Genomic DNA, 23,581 nt, shown 5'->3' with positions numbered 1-23,581 from the left:
AAGTACATAATCTGTTGGAATGTGTAAATAATCCTACTCCAAAGAAGGCTGCTATACATGGCCTTCATCTGCTCTTTTTTACTTCCGTTTTGTCTTTCCAAAATCCTTGTGTGGTAGGTTAACTGAGAGATACTGCCTGATCCAAGGTTATCCAATGAGCTTCAAGGCTTAGCAAATATTTGAAACCCTGGTCTAAGCCTAATATTCTCTGATAATTTGAAACCATTCATTCACATTTTTGAACAAGTCTTTTTTATAGAATTGTTTCAAGCACAGATGCCTATAAGTTAAATAGGTAAAAAATAGATAAATGACCCCTGGACAGTTAAGTCCCATCAAAGGCGACTATGGGGTTGCTGTGCTCATCTCGCTTTCAAGCCGAGGGAGCCAACGTTTGTCCACAGACAGCTTTCCACGTCATGTGGCCAGCATGACTAGACTGCTTCTGGTGCAAGAAGCCAGAGCGCACGGAAACAACATTTATGTTCCTGCCGCAGCGGTATCTTGCACTGGTATGCTTTCAAAAAGCTAGGTTGGCAGAAGTTGGGACAGAGCAATGGGGGTTCACCCCGTTGCACGGATTCGAACTGCCGACCTTCCGATCAGCAAGCCAAAGAGGCTCAGTGGTTTAGACCAAAGTGCCACCCACGTCCCTATAAGTTAAATATGGCCATCTTTTGATATAGTATGTTTATAACTTATCAATTTGAGAGGTGTGTGGCCACTAAAAATTTGTACTTTTTGTTTTTGACTCATGTGAAATGAAGAGGGACATTCCAAATGCATAGCCATAAAGGCTTGCAAAGATGCTATACATTGAACAAGTATGTGTTAAAAAAAACCTACTCACTTCTATTTCCACATTTACCTCTTTCCACTTGCCTCCTCATTTCTTTTGCATTTTGTATCCTTTTATATCTGCTTCTAACTCCTTCAAAAATGTCTCATAAAATACAAGATTTAAAGTAAGCAGTACCTGTGTGTTCTTAACATGCTTTCATAACAGTAGAAATCTACTCCTTGAGTACCTTCAACAGAGTACTTCTGTGTTGTTGATACTCTGTACTTCAGTGAGGATTTGACAACTGCTTTTCATCTTCGCGCTGTTTGCATTCATGCTAAAACGAAAGTCATGAGTAGTTGTATCCCAGATGCACTGAATGGAAAGTGTGACGGGTGTTTCTGTTTAAACATACATCCTACCCAGCTTTGTAAATAAGCCCCCAAAAGTTACTAGTCTTGCTAGCTTTCTAAGAGACTAGTAATCTGCATTTCCGCATTGACCATGGGTAGGCAAACTAAGGCCCAGTCGCCTTCTAAATCTGGCCTGTGGACGGTCCGGGAATTAGCGTGTTTTTACATGAGTAGAATGTGTCCTTTTATTTAAAATGCATCTCTGGGTTATTTGTGGGGCCTGCCTGGTGTTTTTACATGAGTAGAATGTGTGCTTCTATTTAAAACACATCTCTGCGTTATTTGTGGAGCATAGGAATTATTTAATTTTTTTCCTCCAAAATATAGTCGAGGCCCCCACAAGGTCTGAGGGACAGTGGACTGGCCCCCTGCTGTAAAAGTTTGCTGACCCCTGGTATTGACCACTTAAGAGGCAAAGTGCCCTCCTTTGCTAGAAGAAAAAATGCCACCTGTGAAGTAGATTGGTGGAGGAGGAATAGAGCATTTCAGTGCTGATTGTGAAGGAAGAGACTTTTCTCGTTAATTCAGGAGGCATGGAAATAAAGTGGGCTGGTAGAAATGGGATTAATGAAAGCTGCAATCCAAAATGTCTGGAAGGCGCTTGCTTGACAAAGGCTGATCTGGGACATTAGAATTTTTCCTGATGCAAACTGAATTTTCCAGTGCAAAGTATGCTATGCAAATTAATGTGCTTGTGGATACAATTCAATTCAAAAATTTGGCCGAACCCCTGTCACTGCCCAGTTCAAAGTCCAAAGGACCAGAAGCTGTTGGTTTATAACCGTTTTTGCAGGGATGTTTGAAACAGCTGGGTTCATTTAACAGCAAACAACTGCTTGGTACCCCATAGTGGTGTTTCTCTGGTTCCAAACAGTTCCAATGAGTTCTCTAAAGAGTCTGTAATTTTGGGAAGGGCTGTAGCTCAGTGGAGGAGCATCTACTTTGTGTGCAGAAGGTCCCAGGTTGAAACCCCAGCATATCCAGGTAGGGCAGGTTCAAGAGAGAACTCCATCAGTGTAGACAGTTTTGAGCTAGATAGACCAATAATCCAGCTCAATATAACTCAGTTTCCTATGTGAAAATAATATTTGTGCTTGTGTTGCTGAATGAACCTTCAAATATGCCTCTTGGGATAGATGGATACATAACCTGTGTGTGTTGAAATAAGAAAGATAACGTGAAATGATCTAAATTAATATTGGGTAAGCAGGATATGTTCTGTATTCTTGTGTTTATTCTGAGAGTAAAAGTTCCTATTACTAGAACAAAGCAGAGCTCTGCAATTTCCAATTATAGTTTCTCATGTTAGTTTTGCCTGTTTTTAAGTGTCTGCCTTTAGTGTGAGAATATAAACATATACTGCTTGGGAACCATGCCCTTCCGGCTTGACTAATTCTTTCCCATAGTGAACTCCCACAAAAGAATGTTGTCAGATATGTATTACTACTAGTAGCTGTCAGTATATCTTTTCCTAAAAAAAAAATACTTGTTGCCTGCAGTTTACATTAAATAGTAGATTATTAGATGATGGGTGTTGTTACCATGACAGTGACAATTTAAAAGGATAGGTCTTTCCTATGTCTATAACACAAGCATAAACAAAAGTATCTCACTAATATAGTTGTCCCCATGGGATTTGCAGTTCCTATGCAACAATTTTGTATGGAATGCTTGATGCAAATAGTAAGTTTTGTCCCAGCTATTCAAGCAGAAGACCCCTTAGCATATCACTAGTTCCTGAAGAGTTTCTGTACTACAGATTTGAAGAAGCAGCTTTGTTCTGTAAGTCTGTAGCACAGAAAGTCTTCAGGACTTGATAATATGCAATCCTAGCCATTTCTAGTCAGAAGTATGTCCTATTGAGACCAGAATGCAATAGAATTGCAGACCAAGTGATCTTCTAATTCTATAATTGGGGCAAAACATAGAAAAATGCTGTGTGCGTACTGAACTTAGCATGCAAAACATTCCATATAAAGTTTTCCCATAGGAAAACTGCAAATCCCCTGGGGATGAGCTGTTTTTGTTCCAACTTTGAACATTAAGCTTATGTTTTTTCTTTCCCTATACATGTGTTTTGTGGTAGCACCTAGAAACATACTGAGGAGTATCTTCTTGCTGGTACTTTGGCCCATTAAAATGTATGGAGACTCTTACTGTGTGTAACACTGGTGGAAGTAGAACTAAGTAGCATAAACAGCTGGAGCGAAATACTACATTAGTGGTATGATATTGGTGTAAAATAGCTTGTTATTTTATATGTTTAGGTTTTTAAAATGTCACTTTCTGCAATCAAGTACGGTCAAGGGTATTAGAAAAATGTATGAAATGTTATCTCCCTGGTTTTTGCTCCATAGATCACTTAAGGACAGTTTGCACTTCATTCTTACCAGAAATCATACATGCAGGATGCCCTGTTGAGGAATGTATGGATTGCTAGGTTTGGCTTTTGTACACAAGAAATTCCATTGGCTGCACTTGAGTTCCATGGTAGCAGCTGGCTTCAGGTGCTGGAGGTAGAGAAGTCCTCTCTTTTCCAGACTTCCAGTCTCTTTCCTTGCTACTGCAAAGGGTGTTGTCACTGAAAACACATTTTCAACAGACTTATATGTTAGGTGCATCTATTTTGTGTATGTTTAATTTTTTCATTCATAGAGATATTTACACCTAATTGGTACTTAAGAACTATGACACACTTCCTTAATGTATACTTAGTGGCTTTAATTATTGCTATAATTACTGGTCTTTTTAAGTACATGTCCTGGTATACACAGCTGGTAGAATATTGTTGAACAAGTAAAATGTTTTGACATATGAAGGATTTTAAAATTGTATTAAGTACCAAACAATTGTCATTTTTGAAACTTCATTTTTTGTTATATCTGAATTGATTTTGTATCATAACACAATGATTTTCCTTATAGCTGCCATCTCTACTTTTTGATTGCAAGTACCAAGAGGTGAATAAAACACAATCTGTGGCCAGTTAAGAACATACAAGCAGCAGTCAGAAGAAGCAAGATTAAAATGTGCTAAATATATTTTCTAATAGCTCAGTTGGTAGAGCATGAGACTCTTAACCTCAGGGCTGTGGGTTTGAGCCCCACGTTAGGCAAAAAGATTCATTCATTACAGAGCTTTGGACTGGATGACTCCTGGTTCTTTTGACTCTACAATCCTATGATTCTAAGTCCTGCATAAAGTGATAATTTGGTAAAATCTATAGTGAACTAGTATATTTGTATAATGGAAGTAGGCTGCTGTAATTATGTACTAACCATCTTTATACTAAATTCATTCAGAATTAGGGATAAATTATTGAAATTCTCCAAAGAGAGGTGAGCATACATTCTATGTTTCTTTGAACAGTAGCTGAAAGAACTGAAGGGACTTTGCTCTGCTTGTAAAATCTGTTGCTTTGGCTCCTTTAAGCTTTTTTTTCCTGGTAGCTCATTGATTGCAGAGAAGAGGGCATACCTAATGGGAGCCCTTCCCTACAATATCCTGCCTTAACTCCAGCTTCCTTCACATCTTCAGCATTTTACTAAGCCTTGAGTCTCAAAGGGCATTCCAGTTTTGCCACCCTTTTCAAGCTGTGTGTGTGTAGTGCATTTTAGCAGGTTTGTGAACTACGACGGCTGTGAACAAGGGCCCTTCTTGGTGCCAGTAGTGCATTTGTTTTTGTGTTACTGTGAAGCAGGGAAACCACCACAGTCTAAATCTAGTATACACAGTTCATGAAAGCTAAATACACTCATGCATATAATTTAATTGTTCTCTAGCAGAGATTGCATTTTAGATTCTGGTATCACTGAGCAAGAGGCATTACAAACCCGTGAGATGTTTGTTTTTCAATGAATTTTTCTGTTTGCTTGGAGAAGAGATGCTCATGAATAATGACAATTTTTGGAAACTTATCCTGAGGGGCAAGAGAAGTGTGGAGATGCAATGCTTCTTGCTCCAGCAGTGGTGTTTTAAAATATCTGCTGGTTCTTCAATCTCAGTGGAGAAAACATTGAACTTACAATGTAAGTTTAATGTACTAACTATAAAATATATTTATTCTGGAGTCCAACAGAGCAGAGTGCAATAGTCAGAAATGAAATGTTTTGGCTTCATTCAAGTATGAATTTCAAAATTATTTCCCCTTTGACAGTATACAGTGGTACCTCGGGTTACATATGCTTCAGGTTACATATGCTTCAGGTTACAGACTCTGCTAACCCAGAAATATTACCTCAGGTTAAGAACTTTGCTTCAGGATGAGAACAGAATCATGCTCTGGCGGCACGGCAGCAGCAGGAAGCCCCATTAGCTAAAGTGGTGATTCAGGTTAAGAACAGTTCAGGTTAAGAACAAACCTCCAGAATGAATTAGGTTCTTAACCCGAGGTACCACTGTACTGGGAACCCCAGTATACTGTGGTTTGGTTTCTCTTCTTTCTACATCTCTTTTGTAGTCTCACGGTCCCTGCCAGCATTCTACACATGGTTGTGTTATATTAGTGGAAGAAGCCCAGGACAGCCAGGGCAAAAGCTTTTGCCTTGAATGTTGCAGCTTTCTGTCATTTCTTTAACCACATAGTCCTGTAAGCAAATTATTTATGGCTCAGTCTCTCTTTAATGTTTAAATAAACTAACTTGGGATAAAATAAATGTTTGGCATTTCTGAACTTGAAAGTCATTCAGTTCTGCTCTTTCCCCCTCTAAACCTGTGGAACCTCTAGAGCTACACAAGCCATATTCTGCCAGCTTGTTTCTATGCTTTTAGAGAGGTCACAGAGGTAGAACCACAGCTCTTCTGAAGACCAATCTTAACAATATATGAAATGTGTGCTGTTGCCAATTCCTTCTTTCCCAATACTCCCAGGCCACAGATAAAAATCACCCAGGAAATTAATTTTACCTTCCTCATGTGTCTCTGATAGGATGGCATCCAGCTTTTCAGGATGAGCAGTTTGGATCCTAAATATGACTGCTCAGTCACGGATACAGCTGCTGTGCTACTCAGCTGCCTTATTCCTTGAGTCAGAATGACTGAATCTGTATCCACCACCCATGTGCCGGTCCATGACTAGGGGATTCTAGATTTCATGGAACTGCCCCCGTTACCATTTGTCAATTGTCATGGGACTTTTTTGAGTTTGGGTTTAGGATGGGTTTTTGGAAGGTGCCTGTTGGTTTTATGCATGTAGATCACTGCACAGTCTTCACAGAAAGGCTCTATTCTGATGGCACAAGTGTCATGATGACCAGTAGATTCTTATCATGGAGAGGGGTTCAACAGTAAATTTGCTGAATGAATTTAGGTAGGCTACCAGCACTCAGTCTCAGCCCCACTGTTTGGCCGAGTGTGCAGAGAACGTGTCTGAAGCACTTTAAGCCAGGAAAAATACTATTTAAACCCTAAAGATTATTATATACTCCGAACATTATTTTAAAGTGTTGATAACAATGAAGATGATTTAGGCCTAATTCACAATGCCATGCTAATAAGCCATCTTTTAAAACAAACTATGGTTTAATGTGAATAAGCAGTGTGCTGGTGCCTGCTGCTCAAATGTTCCTGTGCTGTTCTTCCACTTCTACCGCTGTCGTACCACAAGTAAAACAAGCCGAGTCTGGCTTGTTCCATTGTCCAAACCTAGCAGGGTAAGTGGCGCTGGTGGTGGGGTGACATTTTAAATCGGTTTGGTGAATATATGGTTTAAAAAATCATGTTTAATTTAATTTTGTTGGCAGATACCTACTATTTGTTCTTCCACTCTCCATAATAAATAAACCATAGTTATTTTACTGTAATGGAAAAGTTGTGTCAGCATTCCACACAGCCTTGGTGTAGTACATATTGTAGATTTTCAAGATATATTTCATTATCTATTCTGCATAGTCTAAAATAGCCCTTCAGTGTTGGTGAGCAAAGTGAAATAAAATGTTGATGGGTCTCTCTCTCTCTCTCTCTCTCTCTCTCTCTCTCTCTCACACACACACACACACACACACACACGGCTTGCTCTTTATCTCACAGTTGTGCATTTCCTTGTTGTTGTAAAGGGTTATTAGTCACACAACTCCAGAAAAATATTCTTACTAAAAGTGTTTAAAAAAATAAATCCATCTCTAAATGTGCAAATATTTTGGAATCCTGGGAATCAAAAATCTGTTGAGCACAGGTCTTGAATTAAATCACCCTGCTTTGAATATTAAAACATTAGGTATGTTAATAGAAATATTCCATTTGTAAGCAGTTTAAAATCTGCAGCCCACCCTGAACTGGTCTCTTGCTTTCAAGAAGTTAATTTTGATTAATGTAGGGTCAGTATTCTGTATCACTTGTGTTGGGTCGTTATATGCTGAGAAGGGATTGCCTCCCCATCTGCACACTTCCTGCATTTTGGTGTGTACTTTGACGTGATCAAGTCGTGAGGTTACCCTTGCCTGTTTACATGTGTAAAGAACAAAAAAAGGGGAACAAATGACAAGGTGCTTCCTTTTTTTTGTGTATTTGTTTACACATGTGGAACTGACCAGAAGCATGGAATTGCCGTATTTTTTGCTCTATAAGACTCACTTTTTCCCTTCCAAAAAGTAAGGTGAAATGTGTGTGCGTCTTATGGAGCGAATGCAGGCTGCGCAGCTATCCCAGAAGCCAGAACAGCAAGAGGGATTGCTGCTTTCACTGCGTAGTGATCCCTCTTGCTGTTCTGACTTCTGAGATTCAGAATTGTTTTCTTCTTGTTTTCCTTCTCCAAAAACTATGTGCGTCTTGTGGTCTGATGCGTCTTATAGAGCGAAAAATACGGTACAAATGCACAACATGTAAATGATAGTCTTGCCTTCCAGTATGGTGAGCCACTAGAGACATATCTACAGGTAGAGAGCCTGCATGGTTAGAGTGTTGGACAAGGACCTGGGAGACAACAGTCAGACATGAAGCTTCCTGGGTGACTTTGGGCCAAGCTCTCCCTCTCGGCCTAACCTACCACACAGGGCTCTTGCGAGGATAAAATTTCAGAGGGGAGAACCATGTATACCACCATGAGCTCTTTGGAGGAAAAGTGGAATATAAATGTTACAAATCATTGAAAAAACAGGTCCATAGATTTAGAGGCTGTCCTAGCAGCCACATACTTCATTACTCTATTTCATTACTGTTTCGGGTCTTGAATAATAAGGAACTGCAACTCCCTTTCATTGGCAAGTGGAGGGATATGTGGATGGCTCCTTTCAAATCATTGTGCGTTGGCTACGTGTTTTGCCACTACGCTGCACACTTTTCCATTATAGTAAGATAACTGTAGCTTGGGGTCATTTTGCCCATGCAAAAAACTGCTGGTAGCTGTATTCCATTTGACTCTTAAGGTGGCTTTTGGAGGTGTACAGACATTGAAAATTGGATTCACCAAGATTAGTTTAATGAGGTGATTGAAGCAGTTAAGCTCTGTTTTGGTTAACAAGAGATAAACAAAAGGTGTTTGTCAGTGAGCTGAGAATATTCTATATACTAAGGTTCAAAAGGGCTTCTTATATAACAAAGAATACCAACAATTCTTCACATGCCAATACAGTTTAAATTATATATATATTAAAAGCTACATATAAAAACATGTTTACTAATTCACAAACTAAGTACACATGTTCAGAGTGCATGGGAAATTGGTTTTTATAGATTATAATTTAGTTCAAATTTAACAGTGCAGGCAACAGTTCCAGACCCCCGCATGCGTCGGTGGGGTACATGAAAGCCCATGCCACCCCATTATGGCCCTGCCCTGACCCCATTCTCCTATCCATTTTGGACCCGTTCTTTTGGCACGTCACTGCCTGTAATAGTATACTGACTAGCAGCCATAGTGAATTTGACTGATCCACCAAGTTTGTAACTGTATGAAAAAAGAAATAAGATTTGTCTGGCATGACTTGTTTTTGAGAAACCCATGCTGGATCTCAGTAATCACAGCATTCTTTTCTAAGTGCCCACAGGTGCTTAAGCAACTCATGTAAAGCCCCATATCTTGGGAGCTTTATGTTCCACGTAGTATTTCTGCATGTTTGGGCAGGAATTGTATTTAGATTGACATGTTGTATAGGCATTACTGTAGAAATTGTTATAATTCCTATAATCTCAACAAGAAGAAAATAGCAAATTGCTAACCAGATACTTAAAAAGTAGCTGAAAAGGTTTGTGCTGATATACTTTTAAATCATGGTGTAATAGTTGCAATTATGAAATTTATGTACCCGTGAAAGCTTGTATTGTCATTAATAATAAATAATGATGTTTGTTTAATCCAATAAAATGTATATACATTTAAATAAATAAGCATGTTAAGAGCCATGCTGCAACAAACTAAAAGCCTATAGAGTGCAACATCCTGTTTCTCACAGAGCTCAGCCAGGAGCCTACAGCAGGACCTAGCACAGTTGCACTCTTCTGCTATTCCCCAGAAGCTGGTGTTCTCTCCGTTTTCAGAGCCTGAACATATTGTAATGTTTTCTGTCACTTCTCTGACCCTGCTTCATGCTGCGTCCAAATGAAAATAGTTAGCATCTAATGATTCTCTTTTGGCAGCCTATGTGGGAACATTGGTGATTCTCCAGTTCTGAAGGGATAAATGTCCACTTAACACAGTTGACATCCACAGTCTGGGGTTTTGGCAGCCGAAAGTGCAGAATGGGAATTAGCTTGGAAAAGTAAACGCCATAGGGCACCCTCATGCTGTGTTGGCACTTTACCTGGCTATTTTTATTTATCAGTTCAGATGCTGATAAAGTGCACCCTTTAATATATTATGTTAAAAAGGGAGAAATTGGATTTCCATTGTATGCTAAGGCTTGATGGAGGGAAATGTAAATCTGTAAGCTAGATGTAAAGCTGTAAAAGTGGGGAAGCTGTAGAGTTCATGCCAGGTACTTCATAACTTTGTTTATGCAAGCCTGGATGCTGGGAAATTCTTTACTAACAATTAGTTCCTGAGGAACTAATAATTTAAACAAGGCACAGGAAGCAGTTACATACACAGCAAACAGAAGTAACTGTGACATGAAGCGCATAAACAAGACATCACAGCAACACTTTGAGGGCTTTTAATGTATGCCTTTGTTTCTGATTCCATAATGATTGAGTAGCCTTAAACAGAAAACACTGCTCATTTCCCAAACATTAGTACAAAATAAGGTCAGGGAAAAGGACAATTCTACGTAAAAGATAAAAGGCTTGTTTGTTTACAATACATGCACACATTGCTACCATAATTCACAAACCTCTCCCACTGCAAAAGGTATGAATTGGAGAAGGTAACTGTCAGATTCTAAGTTTGTATGGTCAGCAGCCATGCTAGTAGCGCGACAGTAGGTATTAAGCATTACCTTATCTAAACACTTAAGCCAGGTTCCACAGAGTCATGCAACTGGTTCTCTGAGCCCAAGGAGGCAGTAAGCTTTTTATTTTACTTTTATTTTTAACAGCAGCCCCCTTTCCTGCAGAGGAAAACTGCTTTTGAGATTGATGGGATTTCTACTAAATGAAAAAAACCTAAAAATCCCACTTGCTTGTCTGCAGTCCGTTGTGTGACCTGAAGCAACTCTTGGGATCTGGACTTAGATTGTAGCTAAGCCCTGCTATTATGTTAGTGAACTTCTTCTTTGCTGGTTATGCTCTGGCCAGATAAGCTTTGGGTAAGAGCCTAACACTGAGTACTTCATATAATTCCTTAAGTGTACTTGTGTAAGGGACTGCCCTCTCCCTGAAGAACTATAATAAATTTTGCACACATATTCGTGCTTTGTTATCTGGTGACATCAGCAGTGATTTTTGACAGGCTCAGCACATGAGCTTTTAAAATACAGTATAAAATTGCAGGCACTAAAGCCAGTAGGAGAGATTTTTTAAAAACTAAGTTTTCAGTGTTTCCATATCAGCCTTCCTTTTGTGCTGACGTATTATGCAGTCGCTGTTTTAGGCATATGGATAGCGGAAATCTTGTATTGCATATAACAGTGTCCAAAACCATTGTGTGTGTTGGTACTTCTATACTGTCCACTTCACTGTTTTACAACTTGCAGCTTGTATTTTATTAATGCAACATTTTTCTAACGTATTTTTTTATCAGTACCTGTGTATTGCCATCTGATCAGTTCAGCATGCTCAGTGCCACTGTTTATGCATTCTGTGAAGCTAAAGGGCACTGTGCTTCACAACTTTTAGGTGTGGGATTCTTTTTAATGTTGTGAGCCATCCTGAACATTGCTTTTATGGTGGAAAGGTGGTATATAGTCTTGAATAACCGCCACAACCCCAGAGTCGTTCACGACTAGACTTAACTGTCGGGGTCCCTTTACCTTTAACCTTCTATGGATAGTTTTTCTTTTTCTTGCAAGGAATATGCCAATGCGATTTTATTTTATTTTATTTACTGTCTTATGTCATGTTTGAATTTGAAATATATGAAGCAAAATTAAAGGTCCTCTTTGCTTTCTTGCTTGCTTGTTTTTACAATCAGTTTCCAGGGCTGTTTCATGAGACTTCCTAGTTACTTGACAACATCAGTTCATTTTTAGATGGTTGCCTATGATATTAAAATACATGACATACTTGACGTATGTAGTTAGACTGAGGGTACCAACCACCCCCAGTGCTGTTTAACTTCTAATTCCCATCAGCCAGCATGACAAATAGCCAGGGTCCAGGAATGTTGGGAGCTGCAGTTGAACAGTGCTTGGAAAGACCATATTAGCTATTTCTCAGCTAGATTCTATACAATATATATTTATGGGCAGTGATACTTAAATGAGAGCATAGTGTATTGCAGTATTTAAAATATTGAGATCCCGAGATAACAATGATTATCTTTATGGGCTTAGCCCATGCTTTCACAGTAGTACACTGTGCGGTATTTTTGTATCTAGGACACTATTTTATGCTTTGAAGGCTCACTTTCTAATATGATATAATTACATGGGAAGATTAAATTGAACCCTTTTCTGTCCTCAAATTCTTTAGCTTTCACAGAAGTATTTTCTTTCATCTTAAGCAAATACATGTTCTCCAGGCTCTCCTGTAATACGTGGTTTCAAAGACAAATAAAAATATCACTACAAATCTTCTCTTTCCACAAGCTGAAAGGGTTTTGTTGCCATAATTTGTCTTTCATGTTTGACCAGCTTTTTTATTTTTCAGCACCAGCAGACGTTTCTGAATCAGCTAAGAGAGATCACTGGCATCAATGACACCCAAGTACTGCAGCAAGCCTTGAAGGTATGGTGGTTTTCAAAGATGATTCTGTGTTGATATCTGTCTGCATCTAAATAAGGTTCCTTCTGATGGACAGAAAGTTTTTAATAGGATTACTTTAAAATTATTTAAGTGAGGAATTCAGATAACATAAAGTATGGCAAAGGCTGGTTTAAAAAACACCTTCCTTTTGTATCTTACCTTTGTTTTTGTTTTTTCATCTAGTGAATGCCTATATGTACTAGACATATAGGCATTCACCAGATATAGACTGCCTTAGTTTCAGCAAGGTGGTAGCCTTTTGTGCCATCTGACCATACCCTGGGGACTAGGAAATATAAGGGCCTTCCGAAATGGTTTATGTAAATAATGCTGCTGATGAAAACATGCCTGTTTAAAATACTTTATCTAACTAAGAAATACTGTGTATGTGGAGCATACCATGCGGAAAAACTTTCTGACATCTGTCTGAGATGCTGACCTTTGACTCCATGTTGCCAGTTCACCAATGCACAATGCAAGCAAGAAAAGATCTCTTTGGTTAAGGTTCAACCTGCACAAGACCCTGCCGTCTCTTGCTGTTCAGTTGGGGAAAGTATCTTTTATTACAGTCTCTACTGAACTTTAGAGCAGGGAAAAGGTGTGTCTCAGGACCACATAGATGGACACAAAATCTTACCAGTTTTCTCTGTTCTGTTAAGCTTTTATCAATTGTAAGCTGTTTTACTCTTAGATTTGCTACCTGAGAATGTATATAACAGAAAAGTGGATTCATCTCAAAATATTTTAAGCCAAATATGTAAAAGAAAGTATGGGCTTCTTTCAGAAATAGCAATCTTGTAGGACTTTTTGTTCTGCTAGTTCACCAAATTCTTGTAGTATGGCATGTAGGCTTTGAGCTTTTGCCTTAGCGTTATTAAATTATTATCCTTGGGGCTGGCAAAATATTTTTAATTCCAAGTCATCAGAATAAATTTTAAGCAACTGGTTTATTGGAAGACATGGGTGTGTGTCAACATTCTTAGGCACCTGCATCAGACATCATTGGATGACTAGAATTATTTCAACTATTTTTTTATTTTAAATTCTTCTTGGAATCAGCTTAGCCAAGGAACTAAACACTGAGTATCATCCAACAAGAAGTCAAGCACTTTTAATTTCTGTTGGTTTTCCAGTCGTAGAGAGTTCTTTTGCTGAAACTAGTGGGACTGTACACAAATCTATCACCTTCTTTAGTGCGACTTAATTTACATGTAAATAATTTTATGGTAAGTTTCTAATCATGAAATTGTATGCATTGTGTGCAGGTGTAAAGTAATTCGGGTTAGTCTTGGAAGCTAGCTCTGCCCTAATTGGTTGGTTATAAGATGGCATACAAATATGTTTATTCTGTTACATTTAAAGGATAGCAATGGGAATTTGGAGTTAGCTGTTGCTTTCCTTACTTCAAAGAATGCTAAGATTCCTCAGCAGGAAGAGACAACGTACTATCAAACAGCACTTTCTGGCAATGACAGATACATCAGCGTAGGCAGCCAAGCAGATACAAGTAAGTGGTTTTTTTCTGTGTTACTGAAGTACCAACCAAACTAAATGCTTGGTCAGAAGACCTTGTTGTCACTCCAGTCTGATATTTTATATAAAGTGATTCCTTTATGCCTATAGATCTTGGAGGTTTTGGTTAAAGTGATTTATTTTTCAAGAAGTTTGTCTTTATTGAAAACACAATAATATAGTAATATAAGAGAAAATGAAAGGGAAACCACAAGGGTCCATGTAGTGCACTTAGCTTTCACCATTTGTGTCTGAAAAACAACATTAATATCTGGTAATTGTGATTTCACTGCCCTGGAAAATTGCTGACCTAGTATCTTTATACCTCCATCTGTGTACTTTTAGAAATGCCTCCAAATGGGTAATTACTTCAAAATATGAAGCAAGAAAATATTACTCTGATTAGTGAAGCTAAAATATCAATCCATAGCAAAAAAGCCATATTTCTGTTTGGAATCCATATGTCTCAGTGCAAGCACATTTAACTTGAGAAGTGTTACAGAATCCCAGAAAACTCACGATTTGGCCAAATAACAGTGCATAGATTTGAAATTAAAAGTTAATATATTCTATGATTAACAAAAGTATGTAGTGTTGAGTAAGACTAGCGTAACAGTAAATAAGCCTGACCTGTAACATTCATATTTAATGCTAAGTGAACTTGAAGCACCTCACACTATAGATTTCTAAGCATTACACCCAAACCTTTTGTTAATCTAGACTTGCATTTTATTTTTGTGTTCTGTCATGATTGTGACAGGTGTGAGAACTCCGGTTGCTTTTTTCCCTACTAGTTGGCAGAAAAACTTGCTGTTCAGGAACAAGGAAAGGGAAAAGTGTATAAGCTTTGGGAAAGCCAATAGGGTTTGTCCTTGGCACATTCTGAAGTTTCTCCATATTTAACAATGGATAGTGTTGTCTGATTTGTAATGATAGCGTTCTTGTTAAAATAAAGGAAATGAAAGACTTATTTCCTTGGAACACACCTAGGAGAGAATCAGACAAGCTCCAAACAGTGTGATGGCAGCTGCTTAAAGCTACCTTGTTTTCCATCTCTAAATACATGAAGCATTCTGTGTGGAAAGCTTATGATCTGCAGCATCTAGGTTTTTTTTAGCAACCTAACCAATAGCACATACTTTTTGAGCAGTTTTGTGGCATGATACTGTTCAGATCACCAGAACCTGCAGATGACTGGCTTTCCTACATTAACCACCTTAACCTTTACTGACCACTGTATAATATGACCTAGTCATATATGCATATCCCAACTTATTAGATCAAGATATGCATGATCTTTGCACCTGCACATTACATCCTGGTACTGTCCCCTTCCTTCCTTGAGTACTGCAGCTAAAGAGTTTATAGGCTAATAAGCTAAAGTTTCCCATTATTTCCAAACCACAAATCTATAGTTACCAGGTTCTGAACAAACCTGGTAGTTTGAAATGAGCTGCAGCCCAAATTGGATTGATTAGATTTTTTTTATATACCGTATTTTTCGCTCTATAAGATGCACTTTTCCCCTCCTAAAAAGTAAGGGAGTTTATGCAGGCTCCAGTGCTTCAGGGATAGCCACCCAAAGCCTCCAGAATGCAGTGGGAGCTCCCGCTGCACTCCGGAGGCTTTGCGTTGCTCTCGCTTAAGCCAGGAGAGCAAGAGGGATCGGTGCGCACCTATCCCTCTTGCTCTCCTGGCTTCACTTCACTGGAGAGGCGCTGTGCAGCTTTCCCTCTCTTCGCAGCGCCCCTTCAGCAAAGCGGGAGGAGAAATGGAAGGGGCTCCGCTTCTCCTGCTGCTTCACTGAAGGGGCGCTGCGCAGAGAGGGAGAGAAAATATTTTTTCTTGTTCTCCTCTAAAACTAGGTGTGTCTTATGGTCGGGTGTGTCTTATAGAGTGAAAAATGTGGTGCATGTCAGAAATATTTCACTGGTAGTATTGGTTGTATTGGATAATCATCTGAAGTTTCACAAGCCATAGTTTATGAAGTTGTCACCACATGCTCCTCTTCTGGCCCCCCCCCTTTTCCTTTCTTCTATTGTGTACTGGTTCTCCTTGTGGAGATCCTGGCTTGGATTGTCAGGGACATTAAACCCAAGCCTGTACCATTGTTCTGAAACTAGCGCAAGATAAGTTGATGCTTTTCATTCTGTTGCATTTTTAATTTTGAGAAATGCAGTTTTGCATTTCAGATGTGATTGATCTCACAGGAGATGATAAAGATGATCTTCAGAGAGCAATTGCTCTCAGTTTGGAGGAATCAAACAGGGCATTCAGGGAGACTGGCATAACAGATGAGGAACAGGCCATTAGCAGGTAAGCAAATAAGAATCAAATATTGGTTTTCTTTATGAATGATAGTTTCTTGGTTGCAGTATGCTCTAGATATTAAATCACTCTCCATACGTGTGAATTTGTTAGAGCTACCTATTTTAGTAATTCTTCAGAGAAGCGTTTGTGAAGGTGAATTTGACATTAAACTTTATCTGAGATATTTCAGTATTAAAATTTATTATGGCTCTGTGTGTGACAGCCACATCCAGCAATTGGCTGTCTAGAAACTGGTTGCTGCTGCAAGCTTCCACTTAAAGTAGAATTAGTATACCATAGGCTCTGAGGCCCACTGAAACGTGGAATTAATTATAATGCTTGTAATATATTGAGGGGCACAAGCAATGTATCTTTCAACCAGGGATGCCTAACTTTTAACCTTCCAGCTATTGCACCATGCTGGCTGATAAGAGTTATAGTTAAGCAACATCTGGAGAACCGCATGTCAGCCTCATGCTTGGTTCTGTTTTCTTCCCCTTCCTCCATACACTTTTGTGCCCTTAAAAGACAGACCCATTCAGTCACCTAGACCTAAAAATGCTCCATATTTTGCATGGTTTCATATTGCAATTAAAATTGGAATTGGACAAATTCCAGCGCTATCAATGACCAATACCTAAATAACATCTCCCGTCTTCAGAGGCAGTATGCCACTGTGGACTAGTTGCTTGAGACAAAAGCATGTAGGGGCTGCTGCCTTAATTCCCTGCTGGCAGACCTTCTTGAAGCATCTGTTTTACTATCATGGGAAACAGGATGCTGGATTAGATGAACATCTGGTCTACATGTCAACATCAATTAGCCTTTGGTGCCTATAAAGAATAAATAGCTAAAACAAATATATAAACATTGAAATGGTGAAATTAATAACATTAAAACTTATAATAAAACATTTCTAGTAGCCAAATGCCAGTCCTACAAATTTGCAGAGTATCATTGTTGCTATATTGAACAACAAAGCAACATGTGTGAAATTTTCATGTCTTTGAATATTATATGCACAAAATTCCTGACATTACTTTTGCCATGATGTGCATGTTGTCTGCTTATGTTTGTTATTTCTGGATGTCCTTTATATCTTCGTTCCAAGTGAGTCCTTCAACTAGGACTTGCCTTGTCTTGGGATTTTAAAGTATGCTTCCTGAGTGCTCATGTGTACCTCTTGGGAATTCCATTGTCTATTTTCTTAATGGATACTAGATTGTGTTCTAGAGAAGAAGTAAGTTGTATGAAAAGGAACGTAGGGTTTGGAAAATTCATCTTGCAACTATATGTTATGGTAATCCTATGGTAGGGAGCTATGTGCTAGTTTTAAAGTCAAAGTAAACCAGGTTGTCACCATCACATTTTATAGTTTTATTTATTTTATAAAATATATATGCCGCCTGTATGTAAAAATGAAAAAATCCTCACAGCAGTTTACAAAGCAGTGGTAGTATCTCCTTATAACACGTTAACACAATTTTCCTTCATGATTCTTTATTAGAGAAGGTTTAATTCAAGCTTTATAACATGGAGATTGGTCTAAATATTGTAGAAATACAAGGTTTTGGTTCAAATCAAAAATGTTTTTTTAAATATACTTGAATACTTTCATTTTTCAAAAAAGAGAGGTGGTAGTTGTATTAAGCCTACATGCCACTAAATAGCAACTTTAACAAGAAAGTCTTATTGCAGCTTAAAGGCCAACAAATTTATTATTTCATAAGGGCCTCATTCACCCTTGGCTAACCTTCCAGGGGCCACTTGATAGCAGTGGGTGTGGCCAACCCACATTCCTGCACACAGAACACATGCATGCAGATCAGATGATGTATAGAAATTTAATTAACAACAAATGAATAAATAAAATTGCTCAATATGAGCCCAGTTGCATAATCATTATTCGTTGGAAAAATCTGTACTGATGTATCCTAAGTTTCTGAGCTGTTGTGTTTCCCGTAATGACATGATCTTGATATATTGTTGCTTACTTTCCATTTTCTCATTATTTCCATTGATTTCTAAGAGTTTTAGAAGCCAGCATAGCAGAAAACAAAGCAAGTTTGAAAAGGACACATCCGGAAGTGTGGAGTGACTCTCCGAATCCATATGATAGAAAACGTCAAGATAATTGCCCGGTGGGATTGAAAAACGTTGGCAATACATGCTGGTTCAGTGCAGTTATACAGGTAGAGGATTTATACACTTAAGTAAAAAATTGAACCATGGTATGTATTAAGCAGGGACACAGGTGGTGCTGTGGGTTAAAGCCTCAGCGCCTAGGACTTGCCGATCGAAAGGCCGGCGGTTCGAATCCCTGCGGCGGGGTGCGCTCCCGCTGCTCGGTCCCAGCGCCTGCCAACCTAGCAGTTCGAAAGCACCTCTGGGTGCAAGTAGATAAATAGGGACCGCTTACCAGCGGGAAGGTAAACGGCGTTTCCGTGTGCGGCTCTAGCTTGCCAGAGCAGCGATGTCACGCTGGCCACGTGACCCGGAAGTGTCTCCAGACAGCGCTGGCCCCTGGCCTCTTAAGTGAGATGGGCGCACAACCCCAGAGTCTGTCAAGACTGGCCCGTACGGGCAGGGGTACCTTTACCTTTACCTATGTATTAAGCACCTATGTATACAGGAGATACAAGTAACTGATTTAACACACAAAGAACATGCTGTGCAGAAACATAAGACGAAGCAGCAGAAAATGTTCACTATTATCTACACTTAACAAAATCAATTTGTCGTTAGAATTGCCACTAGCGTATGGGATTTATGCTAAAGAAATCTTGGCTATTAAGAAGATAATTATGCAATGATGTTGTTGATGATGATGATGATGATGATTAATAATAATACCCCGTCTATCTGGCTGGGTTTCCTTAGCCTCTCTGGACGGCTTACAGCATATATAAAACCATAATAAAACATCGAGCATTAAAATGAGTAAGTCAATGAATTAGTTTGGCTTCATCCAAACTGTGGCTTGACTTAGTTGCTTTGTGAAACGCATGTGGCACTCCTGTATAGACACTAGGAAGGCCCCTGGAACAATACAAGTTTTATGACACACAGCACGGAGCCAAAGCTGCAGGTTCAATCCCTGTAAGGGGCAGCTGCATTTTCCTGCATTGCAGGGGGTTGAACTAGATGATTCTCAGGGTCCTTTCCAATTCTACAATTCATGAAACAATGTGATAAAACCACAGTGTGTGCTGGAGTGTGTCCTTGTAGACATCTGGGTGTTCCTTTTTGCCTTTATGTAGTCCTTCTTTTCTTCTCCTCTGTGATGGTGTTACGCCAGTCAAATAGAGAAGGACTATGAACTTTTCAAATCCTAGTTTTCCCTCATGCTTACAATAGACCACATTTCCAGTAGTTGTGCATGTCCAAGTAGTGGAAATTTAATCTCGTCAAGAGGCTTGAAAACTGACCTTAGTCTTGTGATCTCATATTAACGCCACCCATATGCAACTTTATACCTCTTAGTCATATTATATTGGCTGCTATCTAGCACATACATGGTACAAATTTGAAATAAAATGATTGCCTTAAAATTGCTATCAAAATGCTAGGTTTGATACATTACAATTTTGTAGTGACAGAAATACAGATTCTTAAGTTTATCTGTTTTGTTTGACAACCAGAACAGATTATGTTTCAAGTTACCATCCTCGTTTACTTCATGTGGGATAAATTTGGACATTACCTACTACAGTATTTATTTAACCACAGGATTGATAGGCTCCTTAGATTGCATCCACTGTGGGACAATATTTCATGCTTTCCCTAGGGGTCTTTTGAAATCTGACACATTTTCATAAGAGGTCAACAATGTGCAATGTTGCTTTCATTAATCAATGACGTGCTGTGTGGTATAGTACTACGGTGAAACGAAAACAAATCTTATGCTGCTGTTGCAAATTTCCTTTTCAAAACTAGTCCTAATGAAAGTTTAGCTATATTGAGGTTGTCTTTTTATGGATCATTTATTTGGTTTCTACCACTTGCATCTTAAGCCAAAAGTTTGTTTTTGTTCAGTCAGTATCATTTGCCAGAAAAGCAAAGTTGTTTTGAACATTCTGTTAGAGCGTGTGGTAACACAAATCTCTGTGTGGATACAATATTTTCTGGAAACTTACATACAACTTCCATGCATGCTAGCTTCAGCACTGAAGGTGATTTTTAAAATATATTTCAGCAGTGCATCTATAAGTGAGCAATACATAATATGAAGACCCCAAGACCCCCACTCAAAGCCATAATAAAATCTGCTTCTTAAAGTTTGTAGAATATAACATCTATATCCCGAGATTTATTTAGCCCTTTACTTTTTCTAGTACTTACCTTTCATCCTTTTTTTTGTCCTGCATAGTTCTAAAATCAATAACAGTAACATATCTTCAGTTAACAGCATAAATGTCTTCATTAATCAGAAGATAAAAATATCTGGCATGAATCTCCTTGGTTCTTTGCTAATCATTTGCCACCCTTTTAAGCAGTGCATAGGCTCCCATGAAGCTCTCCCACTGTCTCAGCTGTAACATATTGTAGAGTGTGCTTTTTGTGTGGTGTGTGCTCTTCCCTTTAATGCCATAGTTTTTGTGAAAGCTAAGTATGATTCAGCCAGCAGCAGTAGTATTGATGCCAAATGTTACATTGCCATTGACTCTTTTGTGTGTTGCATCCCTGAATCGATTATAACCCCCAAACAAGGAAGAAGCATGAGCAGCTTAAGCCTTTTTTCACCTTGCTTCTTCAGTAGTATCTAAAATACTATTTGGAGGATTCACCCAAAACGAGATTCAGAAACCATTTGGGTCTCAGCAAGTCAGTCCAGCGCTCTGTGCAATGGTAGAACGTGCAAGAGGGAGAACTGCAAGAGTTTGTAATGTTTGAAGTGGCTCTGAGTACTGCTGCCACTTAATTCAGATGCCTTTAAGGCTGCTGTCCTTTGCACTATTACCCAAGACTGTGTACACGTGGGCATAGTGTGATTTGGTTCTTGGTAAACTTGCAGGCGTTTGAGTTGTATGTCCAACTTCTTTAAATGACTTTCCTGTCCCCCCCAAAAAATAATGGACATTCCCCCCCCCCCCAGCTCTGAGCTAGAACTGGTGTGTTGCTAGGAAGCTGCTATTCGTTAAGGTTTTTATGTATAGCTTGTTACCATGGCACTTGATGTCACTTGGCAGAAAGCAGCAATCTCAAGCTAGAACAGTGAGACACTTTGAAATTAGTTTTGGAAAGCTGGGAGCTTGTATAAATGTGTTCAGAAAAAAAGGAACAATACTTAAGGTTTGATATGTTAAATATTCTGAAGAGCTTGGTCATATGGGAATTGTTAAGCATAGTACATGACCAGAGGGTATGTTGAAGCTGCATTTGGAGTGCCCTCCAACTGTCTTTTAAAATATGGATAGGATTCCCCCTCCTCATGTCCACAGCTGTACTCCAACAGGATGACACAGGATCTCTTAACTGGACAAGTCAAAATCTACTTGGTTAACTCTTGTCAGCAACCTGCACATTCTGATACTGGCTATCTTACACTTCCCGGAGAAAGCATGTATTGTTTATACAGTACAATGAACCATTTACATTCCACATTTTAATACCTTCATCCATTCCTTTTAAGAGGGAAAAAAACCCCTCAGAAAATACAGTTGGAGAAAAGTGATTTCTCCACAAGTCTTTTCAGAATAAAGCAAAAAGCATACAAGGCACTCCATATGGGCTACAACCCACAAACCAGTTCCGTACTTCTGCTGTATTTTTAAGTATGTTAAAGTGTAAATACCAAACACATTAAATGATCTGCAATTTTAAAAGGTTATATAAAATGCCTTTTCTTTTTCAGTCGTTATTTAATCTGCTGGAATTCCGAAGGCTAGTCTTGAATTATAGTCCTCCTGCCGGCGCTCAAGATCTGCCCCGAAACAAAAAGGTATAAGTAGAAATATGCATTACCAATAGACTAACATAATGCTTTTCCTAATGCAGAATACCCCACTGTGTTTTGCCCCAGTTTGGGAAAATTCAGGTGTGGTATTGAAAGAATTGTGTGGAAAGGGTCATATATTCAGCAGTGTACAACATGAGCACTAAGGTTCTGCTGCAGGCAATGGAAACTATTATTTATTAGTTTTCTTACCTGCCCTTAACTATGAGACCTCAGTGTGGTTTACAACAATTCAAAAATGCATTACTGAAATCAGTTAAAACAAATTACAGCCATGAGAATATGGTGGGACCTAATTTATAATTATCTTGGTTGTCAAGGGCCAGCATAAAGGAGTACATCTTCAGCATACAACAAAGACAGCATAATAAAGATGCCTGATGCACATCGGTGGGGAGGGACTGCCATAGAGAATGCCCTCTCCCAGGTTGCCACCTCCTGATCTTCTTAGAACTACACCCTGCCAATCTTAATGCCCAAGAGGTCTGTAGGGAAGGAGGCAGGGGTGGGGTTTTTTTTAGTACATTCTAAGGTCTGCAGAGAGGAATCTAAGTTCTTGATAATGCTTCAGACTTTCAGCAAAGCGCATTTTACTTTGCATTTAAAGGCAAGCAAGTAAAACTAGCTTTGGACACCAGCTGCAGATAATAGAATTGAGCTTCAGGGGTTGAGAGAAGTCTTCATTTTGATTTCCATCTCTTTTGGTGTCTTGTGCTGCCTTGCCGTGCAGATCACTGGTGACATTTCCAGGACTTTAAGATATCCATATCTGTGTAACTATTACCTATTTAATGCATGGGAATTGTGGGATAGTTAAAGGGAAGATAGGGATTTGCCTCATAGCAGAGGACTAGAATTTATCATTTGACACTAGTATAACTGATGCCTTGGTTTATCTAGGCCATCAGTCCCCTTTCTGTGGAATGGAATTGAGACAGGGAAATGAGAAGTACCATATTTTTCTCCCTATAGGGCGCACCTAGGGGGTTTTTTTAGGGGGGGAATAAAGAAAAAAAAGTATTCCCCCCCCCAGGCCCAAGCTTCCCCTGACCCCAGCCCCCAAAACAGGCTGCTATACGCAAGCCTAGGGAGCCCGGCGGTCTCCCCAGGCTTGTGGATATCTGTCCGAAGCCCAGGGCGCACTCCGCTGCGCTCCCCGGGTTTCGGGCTGCAGGCTGCTGTCCGCAAGTCTTGGGAGCCCGGCGGGAACTCCCGCGGGCTCCCAAGGCTTGCGGATAGCTTCCTGAAGCCTGGAGAGCAAGAGGGGTTGATGCGCACCAACCCCTCTCGCTCTCCAGGCTTCAGCGAAAGCCTGCATTCGCCCCATAGGACGCA

General features: G+C 39.3%; 1 protein-coding gene across 7 annotated transcripts in view; it reads left to right on the top strand.

The window, feature by feature from the left end:
- Positions 1-23,581, top strand: part of USP25 (ubiquitin specific peptidase 25) — a 52,790-nt gene that overhangs the window by 2,099 nt on the left and 27,110 nt on the right. For 5 of the 7 annotated variants that reach the window (XM_083736190.1, XM_083736184.1, XM_083736188.1 and 2 more), the window contains exons 2-6: positions 12,373-12,450; positions 13,831-13,975; positions 16,173-16,296; positions 18,320-18,482; positions 22,145-22,231. Coding sequence is in view for 6 of the 7 variants with exons in the window: in XM_083736184.1 (XP_083592310.1) it covers positions 12,373-12,450; positions 13,831-13,975; positions 16,173-16,296; positions 18,320-18,482; positions 22,145-22,231 (597 nt within the window). In the remaining variant the exon portion in view is untranslated. Of the gene's footprint in view, positions 1-12,372; positions 12,456-13,830; positions 13,976-16,172; positions 16,297-18,319; positions 18,483-22,144; positions 22,232-23,581 lie in introns of all 7 variants that reach the window. The other 2 variants (XM_083736189.1, XM_083736185.1) reach the window with 1 other exon arrangement.

This window comes from Podarcis gaigeae, assembly GCF_964106915.1.
Source record: "Podarcis gaigeae genome assembly, chromosome: 4".
NCBI classification, from domain to species: Eukaryota; Metazoa; Chordata; class Lepidosauria; order Squamata; family Lacertidae; genus Podarcis; species Podarcis gaigeae.
This window is presented reverse-complemented; position numbering and strand designations above follow the sequence as displayed.